Source organism: Mesitornis unicolor, unplaced genomic scaffold (genome assembly GCF_000695765.1).
Source record: "Mesitornis unicolor isolate BGI_N332 unplaced genomic scaffold, ASM69576v1 scaffold11737, whole genome shotgun sequence".
NCBI lineage: Eukaryota > Metazoa > Chordata > Aves > Mesitornithiformes > Mesitornithidae > Mesitornis > Mesitornis unicolor.
The window spans coordinates 10,382-22,130 of NW_010198443.1; the positions used below are offsets into that span (position 1 = coordinate 10,382).

The 11,749-nt window shown below is 43.8% G+C and overlaps 1 protein-coding gene across 1 annotated transcript in view; it reads right to left on the reverse strand.

The window, feature by feature from the left end:
- Window positions 1-2,364: 2,364 nt before the first annotated feature.
- TRPC5 (transient receptor potential cation channel, subfamily C, member 5) overlaps window positions 2,365-11,749 on the reverse strand; it is a gene marked incomplete at its 5' end in the record, with an annotated part of 43,425 nt that continues 34,040 nt past the window's right edge. Inside the window, 4 exons of the mRNA XM_010189153.1 lie at window positions 2,365-3,099; window positions 3,970-4,059; window positions 4,993-5,034; window positions 5,213-5,419. Of these exons, the coding sequence (XP_010187455.1) occupies window positions 2,365-3,099; window positions 3,970-4,059; window positions 4,993-5,034; window positions 5,213-5,419 (1,074 nt within the window). The remainder of the gene's footprint in view (window positions 3,100-3,969; window positions 4,060-4,992; window positions 5,035-5,212; window positions 5,420-11,749) is intronic.

Sequence of the window (11,749 nt, forward strand, 5' to 3'; positions counted from 1 at the left end):
TTTATTAAACCATAGGGCATTTATTGTGAGCTGTTCCGAGAACTGCTTTCAGTTGGTTCTGACTGCAGCTCTCACATATTGATGGATTTGCCTCTTAAAAGACAGGGGTGCTGGATTTCTTCATGAATGATCAGCAAGCTGCTTCTGACCCTCGGATTTTGCGAGTCTCCTTGTGTAGCGCCAATGTCAGCTTGCTCGGCCTTTCATAAAGGAAGAGGAGATGCAGTTTTCCAAGACAGCTCTAACCCTGCAATTAGTCTGAAAGCCTGAATCTGTTAATACAAAAATGCTTTTCACTCTGCCTTAACTAACACAGCTAGAGGCTTGAATATTTTGGGCTTAATTCTGCATGCTGGTAACGAGACTGGTGTCATTTATAAACAAGGAACACGGAAACATTTTTGAGCCTCTGCTCCTAGTTGCTGATTTTTTTCTTGGCACCAGAGCTGGCCTAGAGCCGTGGCCTCCACCTTGAGGTCTGTATTGAAAAGCTCCCATAGGCCTGGTGTGTTGGCATCTGCAATTCTGCTACAGGAGCTGGCTACACTGTTCGCATTTCTCTCTCTGATGTAGGTGTGCTCCATCATGACCTTTAGGTAATGCTGCGTAGATGCCCAAAGGGAAAAACCAACAAGATGGTTTTCCTGAAAACAAAGGAGGGAGCCAGGTTTCAAACTTGGGCAGAGCATCCAGCTGCAGGTGTCCCAGCATCTCTCCTGAGGGGCGCTGCTGTAGTGAGGAATCCCTCTTTCCTGACCTTCTGTGCTGCCACAAGATCTGCTCCTGCCCCTTGCTGGTAAAATCTGACCAGGGCCAATGGTAGGTGCAGATTTTCCAGCATTATGCTTTTACAGATGCAATTCACAACCCAGTTCACAGAAGAGGTGATTTTTGGCAACCACCCTTGGGGTGTGCTCCAGCTCATGTAACCTCTTCTGGGAACGGAGCCTTAAGTGTGACTGCTTGAGTGCCAGAATGAAACTCTGTCATATGGGAAGGCCATTTCTGAGCTCCTGGTCAGGGCTTGCTTCCTCCAAGAAAGCAGCTGAGAACAGCTCTGAAGTGGTGGTAAGGAAGTGCCAATCATCTGTGTTTCTTAGCAACACTGCAGAAGAAAGTTCAAGAATCATATTGATTAAAAAAAAAAAAATCACTGTTAAAAATGCAACCATTTTGTTACTGATGGGGTTGCCTTCTTTATTCTCTGGTGCTCCTTAGGACAGAAGCAGTGACATTGCCAGGCCCTGTGCAGACACTACCACAACTGGGGAAATAAAAGATAACAGCCACTGCTGCATTCCTCTTTGTTGCACCTCAGAAAAGCACCTGCAGAGACTTTCAAGGCTGTCAGATGCAGCCTGAGCTGCTATTGCTTAGGCTGCTTTTCAGAAATGCAGCTCACGGGCCCAGGGAGGATGATCTCTCTCAGCACTTGCCATATACCAGGAGAATGGTTTGCTTCCTAAAGCCTGACATCCATCAGAGAGGCAGCAAAAAGCGAATGTAGCAGTGGCAGTAAGATTAAGAATTCCCAAGAATAGAGACAGCTCAAGGGGTGAGGTGTAAGGGCACAGCTCAGGGCTGGGGTTTTGGTTCAGCCCACTAGAAACAGGAGGACCACACTGAGGTTTGTGTTTCAAGCAGCTGGTTTTGGGTCAGTTCATCTATGCAGAATTGGTAGCAAGGCCAGGTGCTGACTTCCATTGCCCCCCCAACTGGAAAGCTCTTCTGCTCCTTCCAGGGGCAATTTCTTATGGGAATTAGGTAAATAATCAAATCATAGCATGTCCTAGCTGGGTGATCAAAGGGGTTTCTCTTATTCAGTAACAGTTTACAATATTAATATAATAAATAACCTGAAAAAACAACTGAAAGAATTGGAGGTTGTATTGCTTAAAGAAAACAAAAAGCCAGTTATAAGTTGAAAACCTTTCTGAAAAGAGTCAGATATGATTCTCAGTGTCCTGCTAAGCCCCTGGTCACCAGCTGGATGTGCTGACAAGGAAAACTGAGCAGAATGCAGAGCCGATGGTGTTGGGTAGCAGCAGGGATAACCCAGCAACGGAGAGATGGTGATGAAAGCGCTGGAAAAATCCTTTACTCCGCCACCAGCGTGTCTGAAGTCTGTGGGGTCTGAAGACTAAGAGTGCATTCAAAGGGATTCCTGTGGTTTATAGATCTTATACATGGTAAAACCTTTAGTTTAGTGAATGCAAAAAAAAGTAAACTAAAAAAGGTGCAGATGGCTATAAAATAGGCTAACATAAGTAGTTTTATACTTTTTTCACCTGTGGACAGAAAGATGAGAGCAAACAATTACAAATAACTGGCTAAGTTTTCCAGCAAGTGTTAAGATAGCTTTACTTATAGCCGAGTTGTTACGTGATCCTCCTGCCCATCTTTCCACTGGTTCATGAACAAGTCACAAGCCTCTCCCCAGGAATCAAACACATCCTCTGACGAGTCTATAAGTTTGGAATTAGAGGAACAAATACTGGAAGCACAGTGAAGAGAGCTGGTACAAACCACAGGGCACTCCTTGCTCTGTCCTGTAAGTCTCCTGTTCCCACTGTAGTCCACCTCATTGAGGTTAATTTCACTTCTGGAACAATTCCCGTCTTTCTCTTTATCCATCTGAGAATATTTAATGTCTTTCCACATGTAGTGTGGCTGAATAATTCCGTCTGAAATAGTGTACATGGGTTCTGAATTTGGTTCGGGTACATGTCCATTCATCTTGGAGAAAAGCAGCCCCAGTCTCTTAAAGGACTCCTTCTTGGAGCTGGAAAGTCTCTGAACTCTATTTCCATTTCGGACAAAGGAGCGCTTACTGATCCCATTGCTTTTTGGCTTCTCTTCCACCATATCGATCCCAGACATAGTTTTAATTAGAGCAGATACATTGAAGTCCTTTTTTTTGTTGGCTACATTGAAAGACACGCTCTTGGCTTTGGATTTTTCTCCAGCACCATCCTCATTTGGTTCATCCTTTTGGGACACCTCTGTGCTGCTGGTAGAATAACTTCTCCTCTGGGGCTTCCTATTTCCTAAGAGGTCAAGAACTTCATAGCGAAAACTTGAGATGTCCTGTTTTAATTCCTAGGGCAAGGGGAGAAATGAGTTATGCTCAGCAGTTTTATCTGTGACATGAAAGAATGATCACGTTCCCTTGGGAGAGCTCTTCAGAGCTTTGCAAACGGCTGATAGCAAATCATGCTCACAAGAATACCACATACATCTTCATTATTCAGTGACAAGAAAAAAGAAAGATGTATTGGTAATCCTGAGAAATGGAGACCTCATTAGATCTTTGTCTCCAGAGGCTGTGGGACCGGCCCTCTTGATCATCCACTCTCCCCCCAAAAAAGTCAAATAAGACAGTTACAGAAGAAGGAAAACATAGCTGAAATTTAGAAATGAGGCAGGAATCCTGTTTAGTTAACTTTAACTTTGCTGGTAAGTGTTCTTCGTATCCATTAACCCAGACTATTCCTTTGGCTTTGTCTGTGTTAGGATTAGGAATGTGATATCGACTCAAATCAGACACTTTATCCCTGCCATTCTAGGAGGTGATCATATGAGAAGACACTCAAATAATAATATTCTCCACTCAAGAAACTCCCACACGCACATCATGCATATTCCTAGCTCCAGTAATAGGAATATTTCCAGAGCAGGTAGGAATGTGGTATCACTCAAATCAGACACTTTATTCCTGCCATTTCCCAATGCTGTTGTCTACAGAGCATGTTGTGTATTAAAATCTAGGAGGTGATCATATGAGAAGACACTCAAATAGTAATATTCTCTGCTCAAGAAACTCCCACACGCACATCATGCATATTCCTAGCTCCAGTAATAGGAATATTTCCAGAGCAGGTTACAAATCATCTTAACAAGTTAGTGCGAGCTCTGCAAGTGGCTACTTGAGTTAGTACAATAAATTATTATTAAGGAATAATAAATTACCTTGAAGTTTTCTTCAGTTAAACCTTCATTGGTTTTAGAAGTTCTTATCATTGCCGCAACGTATCTTTTCACCAGATTTCTTATCACCTCCTGGAATAGGAAACAATACGAGTGATTCAACTGCTGCCTCTGTTCTCACTGCATTTCAGTGAGTTCTCACTGACAGTGGCTGACCTGCCTCTGTGATTTTCTCTAAGAAAATCACTTACCACTAGAAATGCTACACCAAGGTTTTTCTGGGAGGTTTTTTGAGAGATCCCACTGTTAGTACCTGTAAACTGTGGTGTGAAGTCAAAGCACCAAATGTCTGTTGTCAAAGCTGACTATGCTAAATATCAACTTCACATAAAAGCACTCTTCAAAAAAGCAGGAGATGTCTTATGACAAATAACTAATGGCTTTTGACAGTACAGCCTGACGTACCACCTAACATTTGGAGAATTTTTTCCCTTCCAGCATGCAAGCAGAATACATCACACTGGATTCAAGTACTGAACCTGGTTCTTTTAATACAGTTTTGTCCTTTTGTAGGTTGGCTGTAATGAGTACTTGATGACAGGCAGGCTGAGAAAAAACAAAACCAGTAAAATTCAACAAAGGAACCGGTCCTTATTCATGAGCTGTCCAAAACAAAAGAGAACTCCAAGCACTGTTTGAGTTAGGGATGTTTACAAAAAAGAACAGGAGAGGAGCAATTGAAGATTTGTAGAAATGCTGCAGGAACAGTTTCAATCAGGATGGTGTGACAGGCGGGTCCTTCTGATGGCAATGAGGATGTCTCCTTTGACCTCAGCAGCCAGACTGATACCTGGCAAGTTTTCTCCTACTTCAGAGGTGGTGAAAGACTCGGCGTGATTTACTGAACCATCCCGCCTCTAATGAGGAAATGTTTTAATCATGATAAGCAAAATCTTAGAGCACCTACGCTTACCAGAATGTATGCTAGAAGCAAGAATTGAGGCATTAGAGAATGAGCAGGAAGAAGAAACAGCAATTAAAATTGTCATGTGCTCAAGCATTTACCTGGTAATGTTGGTTCTGAATCAGGTTGTCAGCATGCCGTTCCTGGAAAGAGAAAGGCACAGATACGTTAATTGTCTGGTCCTGTTTAGAGCTTCTGATGGCTCTTGGCAAGTTATGATCCAGCGCCCTTCTACTGCATCAGCAGAGCAGTGGCCCTTGGGATCCTGAACGTGCACAGGCACCCTCGAAAAATGAAGTATAAAACCATGCAGCTCCTTACTGTGAATGTTTTGAGGTTTTCATGTCTCTTCTGTTCATTGTCGGAGTCATCGCCTGGGCACAGCTGATTGTGAATCCACTTGCAGAGGTACCAGACTGACTTGGGACTCGGGACAATGTTAAAAGGAGGGGGCAGAGTGGCACCTTCATCGAAGTAACTCATCCAGAGCTTTGTCCGTGCGAACTTCCACTCAATATCTGCATGATCCTACCAGAGAAGGAGAGACAATATCAGCAGCTTCAGACAGGACTTCCTGGAGCAAATGCCCACAGCTGAGGAGGTGATGTGAACACTAAAGGATTTCTCCAGCTGCAGGCAAAGCAGTATTGCTTCCTCCATCTCACTTACTGGGGGTGTACTTAAAAAAATCAGTGTGCAATGGAGCTAGAGTGTAAAAATACCAACCCCTGAGAAATGAGATGATAGCGATGTTCAGCAAAAAAACCCCAACAACCACATGCTAAAGCCTGGCTTCGTCCTTTAGAGGGTGCTTATTTGTTCACCAAGACAAGCAGCAAGAAAACACATTTCTTATGTTGCTTTTTGCTAGCACTTCTATTATCACAAACCATTGCTTCTCATGTCCAAATCCAATGAATTCTCACATTCTCCCCTGGAAAAAGATCTTTCATAGTGTTTTTTAGTTTATTTGTTTTTTATAACATGCATTAATTCAGCTCTTACAAAAAAGTGACACATTTTATGCACGCTATATTTTAAAACTTGCCTCTGCATTATTCTTACACAAAACAGGATTTTTTTACTCTTCGGGGTTTTGAGGGGTTTTTTTCATTTATCTTATCACCATGCTAGCTTGCTCTGCTCTAGTGTTTTTCATCCCAACAAAGTAAAAATGGGAAGTTAATAGCATTGTTTTACAGCTGCACAGATGGGCACACACAATCGCCAGGAAAGGAATACGGAGGGTGTTGACCTTACAGACTGCCAAATGGTGATCCCCAAACTAAGCCGTTTGCAGTCCAGTCCCTGGAGTCAAGAGGTGGTTCTGCCCAGTACCAAACTGCACATTCCCTTCAACATCTGGACTCAGATATTGCAGCTATTCAAAATGGATTTTGTGCTGGTTTGTGCTGGTTTTAAAGTTAAAACATGCCACTGTTTTGTTTGTTCTACAGAAATCCGGGCATTAGACAGAAGAGGAAGGAAATAGTTTGAAGTCTTCAAGCCAAGCAGTACTGAACATGGCTTACAATAGTACACTGAATTTAAATGGTAAATCTGTATATTGTTATCATTGCCAAGTATAGTGCTAAGCTGACAGTTATAACATTTTAGCTGTTCAGCATTACGCTATCTGACATGAGATCAAACCAAAGCAGTGATGATCTCAGCAATGGCACAAGGTAGGAAAAAAGGGCAATGCAGGATTTTAAGTTTCTAAGGAGATTTCAACCAGGTTGGAGCAAGCAGCCCTCTTGAGTGAGGTATGTGGGGTTGCAGGGCAGCAGCTTGCAGAAACAAGCAGAGAAGTGCAGGACAGGGAGTTTAATAAAATATGGCTGAACATCATCCCCCAAAAATTACTACACTGGCTTTCTGGCTATGCTCCAGTGCTCTGACATGGGTAAAATACACTCACATTTTGACAGTGACATGCAGCTGAACTCCATTTTAGTAGCATATTCAAATTACGTGCAGCTCTCAGTTTAAAACTACTGCTTCAGTGGCCTGGGAGCACATCAGTCTCTGCAGATGGTCTGAATCAGCTCAGAGCACTGCTGTCCCCTGCCAGCTTACTGAAAGGCTGTTTTCAAGCCATAGGTAGACTCAGAGAAGCAGCCTGCCCCTTTTTGCCTCATACATTATCAGACCCTGTAAGCAGAGAAATTGCAGCATCCCCATGAAGTAGTAGAAGCTGATGCTGGTGGAAATGAAGTTCTGGGTAGTAAAAAAAATGCAGTTTGCAGCAGTAGAAATAATTGCTACCAAAAACCCCTCAACCAACTTCCTGCTCATTTTTTCTTCATTTGTCTCTACCTGCAGACTGCAGCAAGCTCAGCAGAGCTGGAGGAGAGCAGGACAAGCTGGTGCCATGCAGCTGCTGTTCCTCCTTCCCAAATTCCAGGTTAGAGCTCCACAGCCACCCCCCAGGACAAGTTCTGCCTAATGACTGCTCCTAACAACTTCTTCCTCTTCCAGAAGCAGGACTGGCTGCTCCCTGCTCAACCCTAAAGGCTCCCTCATGCCCATCTTTCTACCTGAACATTTCCTATCTGGGTAACTTCAGTTGAGAGTCTTCAGAAGAAGGAGGAGGAACAACTGGCATCACATGCCAGGTGAGCCAAGGGACCGCACGGGCAGAGGGGATTTAGCGGTGGCTGTTGGATGCTGTTTGTAGAGGAGGAGAAGCCAAATCTATAGCTTGGGGACTGCAAAGTGCTTTCTGGGAAAGGAAGGACGAAAAGGGCTAAAACCAGTTTTTCTCTGCTGAGTGCTTTTTCTTCTTTCATTTTAAAATACTTCAAGGGGACTACGTGGGCTTGACTAGGGGCTGAATGCAGGTGCAGGGCAGCGCTGTGAAACTTAGTGGGAAGTTTTGTGGTTGGTCTGAACAGATCCCTGTTGATGTAAATGTGTCTGTGGGTGAGGCTGGTGGCTGCTGGCTTCAGCTCCAGCTCCATTTCTTCCTGTGCAGTCTCAGTCAAGAAGTGCGATATAACCTCCCTTAAACGACAGACCCTCTGTACAAAGCTCAAAGTATCTTTTCTTCCTCTCTCCTGCTGCTGCTGTGAATTCCCCAGAGTTTACAAACTCAGCCTATCTCAGTTATTCACCTTGATGTTTTGAGAACCTGAGCAAATCAGATGAGAGTTCCTGGCAGCAGTTTTGTGTTGGAAATACATAGCAAAGAGACATTTCAGTTTTACTGAGAATGTCTTTGTGTGCCAGGAAGCCACCATTTTCTTGGTTAGAGCTCTCTTTAGTGCTGTAAGCAGTGAAACCTGCACACAAATCTACAGCTTTCCTAACTCTCCTCCCTGTGCTGAATACCAAAAGTACCAGACTTCAGCAGTCACTCGATATCCAATTCAGACCTGAAGTGCTCCTGAGTTACAGCCACTGCATCAGCCACTGCATGCACCACGACGCAGACCCACTGCGCAGCGAGGACAGGATCCTGTAGACCTGTGCTGTCGCATACAGTGTTCTTGGTGACAACTTTTTGGTAACGTTTGCAATAAGCTAAAGAAATATATCCACTAAGCTTTGCAAGAGTGACCTTGTTGCTTTAGGAATTTCAATCCAAGTTTGGGTTTCACTGTCTTCTCTTTGAGCTCCTGTTGCTCATGCCCGTGTTCTTGTCACCATTTTCTTTCAAGCACTGCTCATTGTTTCAGCTATAAAACACTCTATTTCTAAAGAGGGCCGAGTCCTCAAGCTCAAAAAACACATGAACTCAAAGAAACTGGCACTTGGCTTCTCTGTGAGAAAAAAACCTGTATCACTTATTGTCACAATGTGAATGTGTCACACTGGCCACATAATCCTCTTGCAAATCTCTGCCATTTGAAGTAAGAATTAATATCCCATAAAGACTTCCCCATGGGATTGCTGAAGCCATCTTACTGTAGCACTTGTGAGGATTTTTCTAATTCAGTCAGTGATGTATTCACAGATGTGCCAGATTTTAAATAATTACCTGCTACACTAATTATCCAGGATAATTCAAGCATTAATCTCCATCTTTATCTCTGTGTAGAAGACCTGTTGTTTACATTTTGTGAAATGTTTTCTATAAAGGTTTCCATCACCATCCCCTTGCTGTGCTACATGGTTTAGAGCATCCTTTGCCAAATAACAGCCAGCATCTCCACTGGTACTGACCCACCCAGCACAGCCCCAGCAAAGGAAGGCTCTTTCTGTTCTCCGTTAGAGATGGCTACCGCTGCCGCAGTCTCTACGTTCCTCAACCTCTTCTTCTGTTCAGTATTTCCCTTGTGCCTGGAAAGCTGATGGAGGAAAATGCTGTCACTTGTAACTTAGCACATAGAAGCTGAAGCATAGGGCTGTCCCATGGGAAGCCCGCGGCAAAAGAAGCCCGATCTCCTGACTCCTGAATTAGCATCCCTGAAAGCACTGGGATATGGAGGAAGTGTGGTCCTGGGATGCAAATCTTCCCCATGCCCCTTTGGAAAGAATAACATATAAAGATATGTAGCGTCTGTCTAGCTGGCACAGAAAGGGCCGTGCGTGCCTTTCTTGAGTTTTATTATCCAGCAGTCAGTGGGCTAAGCTGGAAATCAGGCTGCTGCCTGTCAGAGGCAGATACAGATGGCTGTGACAGTGCCCTTAGGACCAGGCTGGCTGGTTGTGCCGGGAAGGCAGACAGAAGCCACTGTGGTTTCTGCGTCAGGAGGAGCAGGACTGCTCTCTGCTCCTGTCCTGGGAGGTACCAGCAGCAGCCCCACAAGATTCAGAAGTGCCTGAGCCATAGTGCTTGCTCTAGGAAGGAAGCAGGAGACACAAAGTGCTCACTGACATACCTTATTTGCAGCCTACGGAGAAAGGGAGGCTGCTTGCCTGAGAGGCACTGGAACTTCAAAGGTGCTTTTTGTGTAATAAGCTGCGCTGCAACGTGTAAGAGAAGTCATTAAACCCTATTTAGTAGATATCTCTGTCACGTGCCTCCTTATTGCTCTTTGCTAAACCCAGTGCAGGAAACAGCACAGGAAATATATCAGCAATGGCTGTCAAGCAGGCCAGCACAAAAAATATACCCTTGTGTGTCCTCAACAGAAAGCACTGCAGAAAGAGGGTCAGGAGCAAGTTAATCTTTACAGAACCTGACACTGACAACTTGTGAGCAGTTTCAAATCTGTTAATTTTATAATATGTGTTGGGCAAACTGGCAATAACATCAGCAGAGCTTGGGGGTTTAATGACAAGCTCAGAGAAGCAAGCAGCAAAAATCCAAGCAAGCTATTTGAAGTAAATGGTGCTTAATATTTTTCAAAGAAAAGTATGTCATAGAAAGAAAAAAAAAGTCTGTAAGATATTCAGGGACCTACAAAGGCAATTAATGCATAGGTAATTCAGCTGCAGCTGACAACAAATGACTTTGCTTTCAAAGCTGGGGATGACATACTGAAAGATAAGAACTTAATAGGATCAATCTCAAAAATAATACAAGAAAAAAATACCAAAGGAGGACAATCTAGCATTAGAAAAAGCAATTAGAACAGTCAGGGAATGAGACAGCCAGGAAAGAGATGAAAGTACTGCCTAGCACAAAGTCACAGAAAAAAGCAGACCCAGTCCTGACCAGGACCAAATGCTCACAACTAGGGACGCTGCAGTGGCCTCACGCCAGCCACATGCAGCTTTGAAGAGGAGCGTGTGGCGATGCCCTGGAGAAAACCAGCTTGTGGCAGATGCAAACCAGCACATACAAAGCGAAGGAGCGCTCGGGTGTGAGGCAAAACATACCCAGAGAGCTGCAAAGCAAACCCATGCACGAGGATGCAACGCAGGCAAATGGGTAAGGGCAGGGAGAGCTGCTCCCCGGGCAGCAGCTTGGCCAGGGATGTGGGGCATTTTCTGGCTCCAGCACAGAAAAAGATGTTCATGGAGCATAGTCAGGTCCTGAAGAAATACTCATAAAGAAATACCAGCACTGGAATAGAAGAAAACTGAATTATTGGGCCAGCACACAGGTAAAGACTTGATTTCAGGAAAGAGCTATCCTTACCCAGTAAAAGGCAGAAGGCAGCAAGGCCCTTAGGTGAGGAAACCAAACAAAGCACAAGGGAGAAGAAAAACCCCAAAATCTAGATTTTTACATAGCTGACATTTCAGATAAGCCATCAGTGGGATTGCAAGCCTTAAAACTTGACAGCTGGATGAAGATCCCAGTCACAGTACAGCCCATAGAAGAACATACTGTAACAGAGGAAGTTGAGAAAAGCTTCCTTAATTTTAAAGCATCTGAGGTCCCTCATTTCAAGCAGATGAGGGGAATGGCTGGTTCAGTGTCAACAAGACATACAGCACAGTGACTGCGTTCTATAGTAAGATGGATAAAGGGCTCCATCTTCGGAGCATGGCCAAAGAGGGACAGAAATTATGGAAGTGGAATCTCCATAGCGCGAGCTGGCTGATTTTCCCAGCTCAGGGGAATTGGTTTGTTTGTACTTGGAAAACACATGCTTTAGCATCTCTGCTCTTTATATCTTCCATGTGCAGAATATATTAATAATTAAATTTTTTATTATAGCTTGCAATGTTCTACATTCCACGATGTATTTAGGTTAAATATATCAATTATCTTTCATCTCCCACCAGCATACTGGATGGAAACGTTAGCTAATGAGAAGGCCAGGGAATACTATATTTGAGAAAACACAGAAAACTGTGCATTGTGCTGGTTTTAATGCCATTAAATTATTTGAACTGACACCTTTTTTTTTTCCTTCGGTCACATTTCAACAAAGTTCAGTTTTTATTTTAATAGCCAAATAAATCAGAGCAGAAGGAAGGTCATGCAGAGGAGCAGTTGTCTAAAAAAGCCTCAGCAGG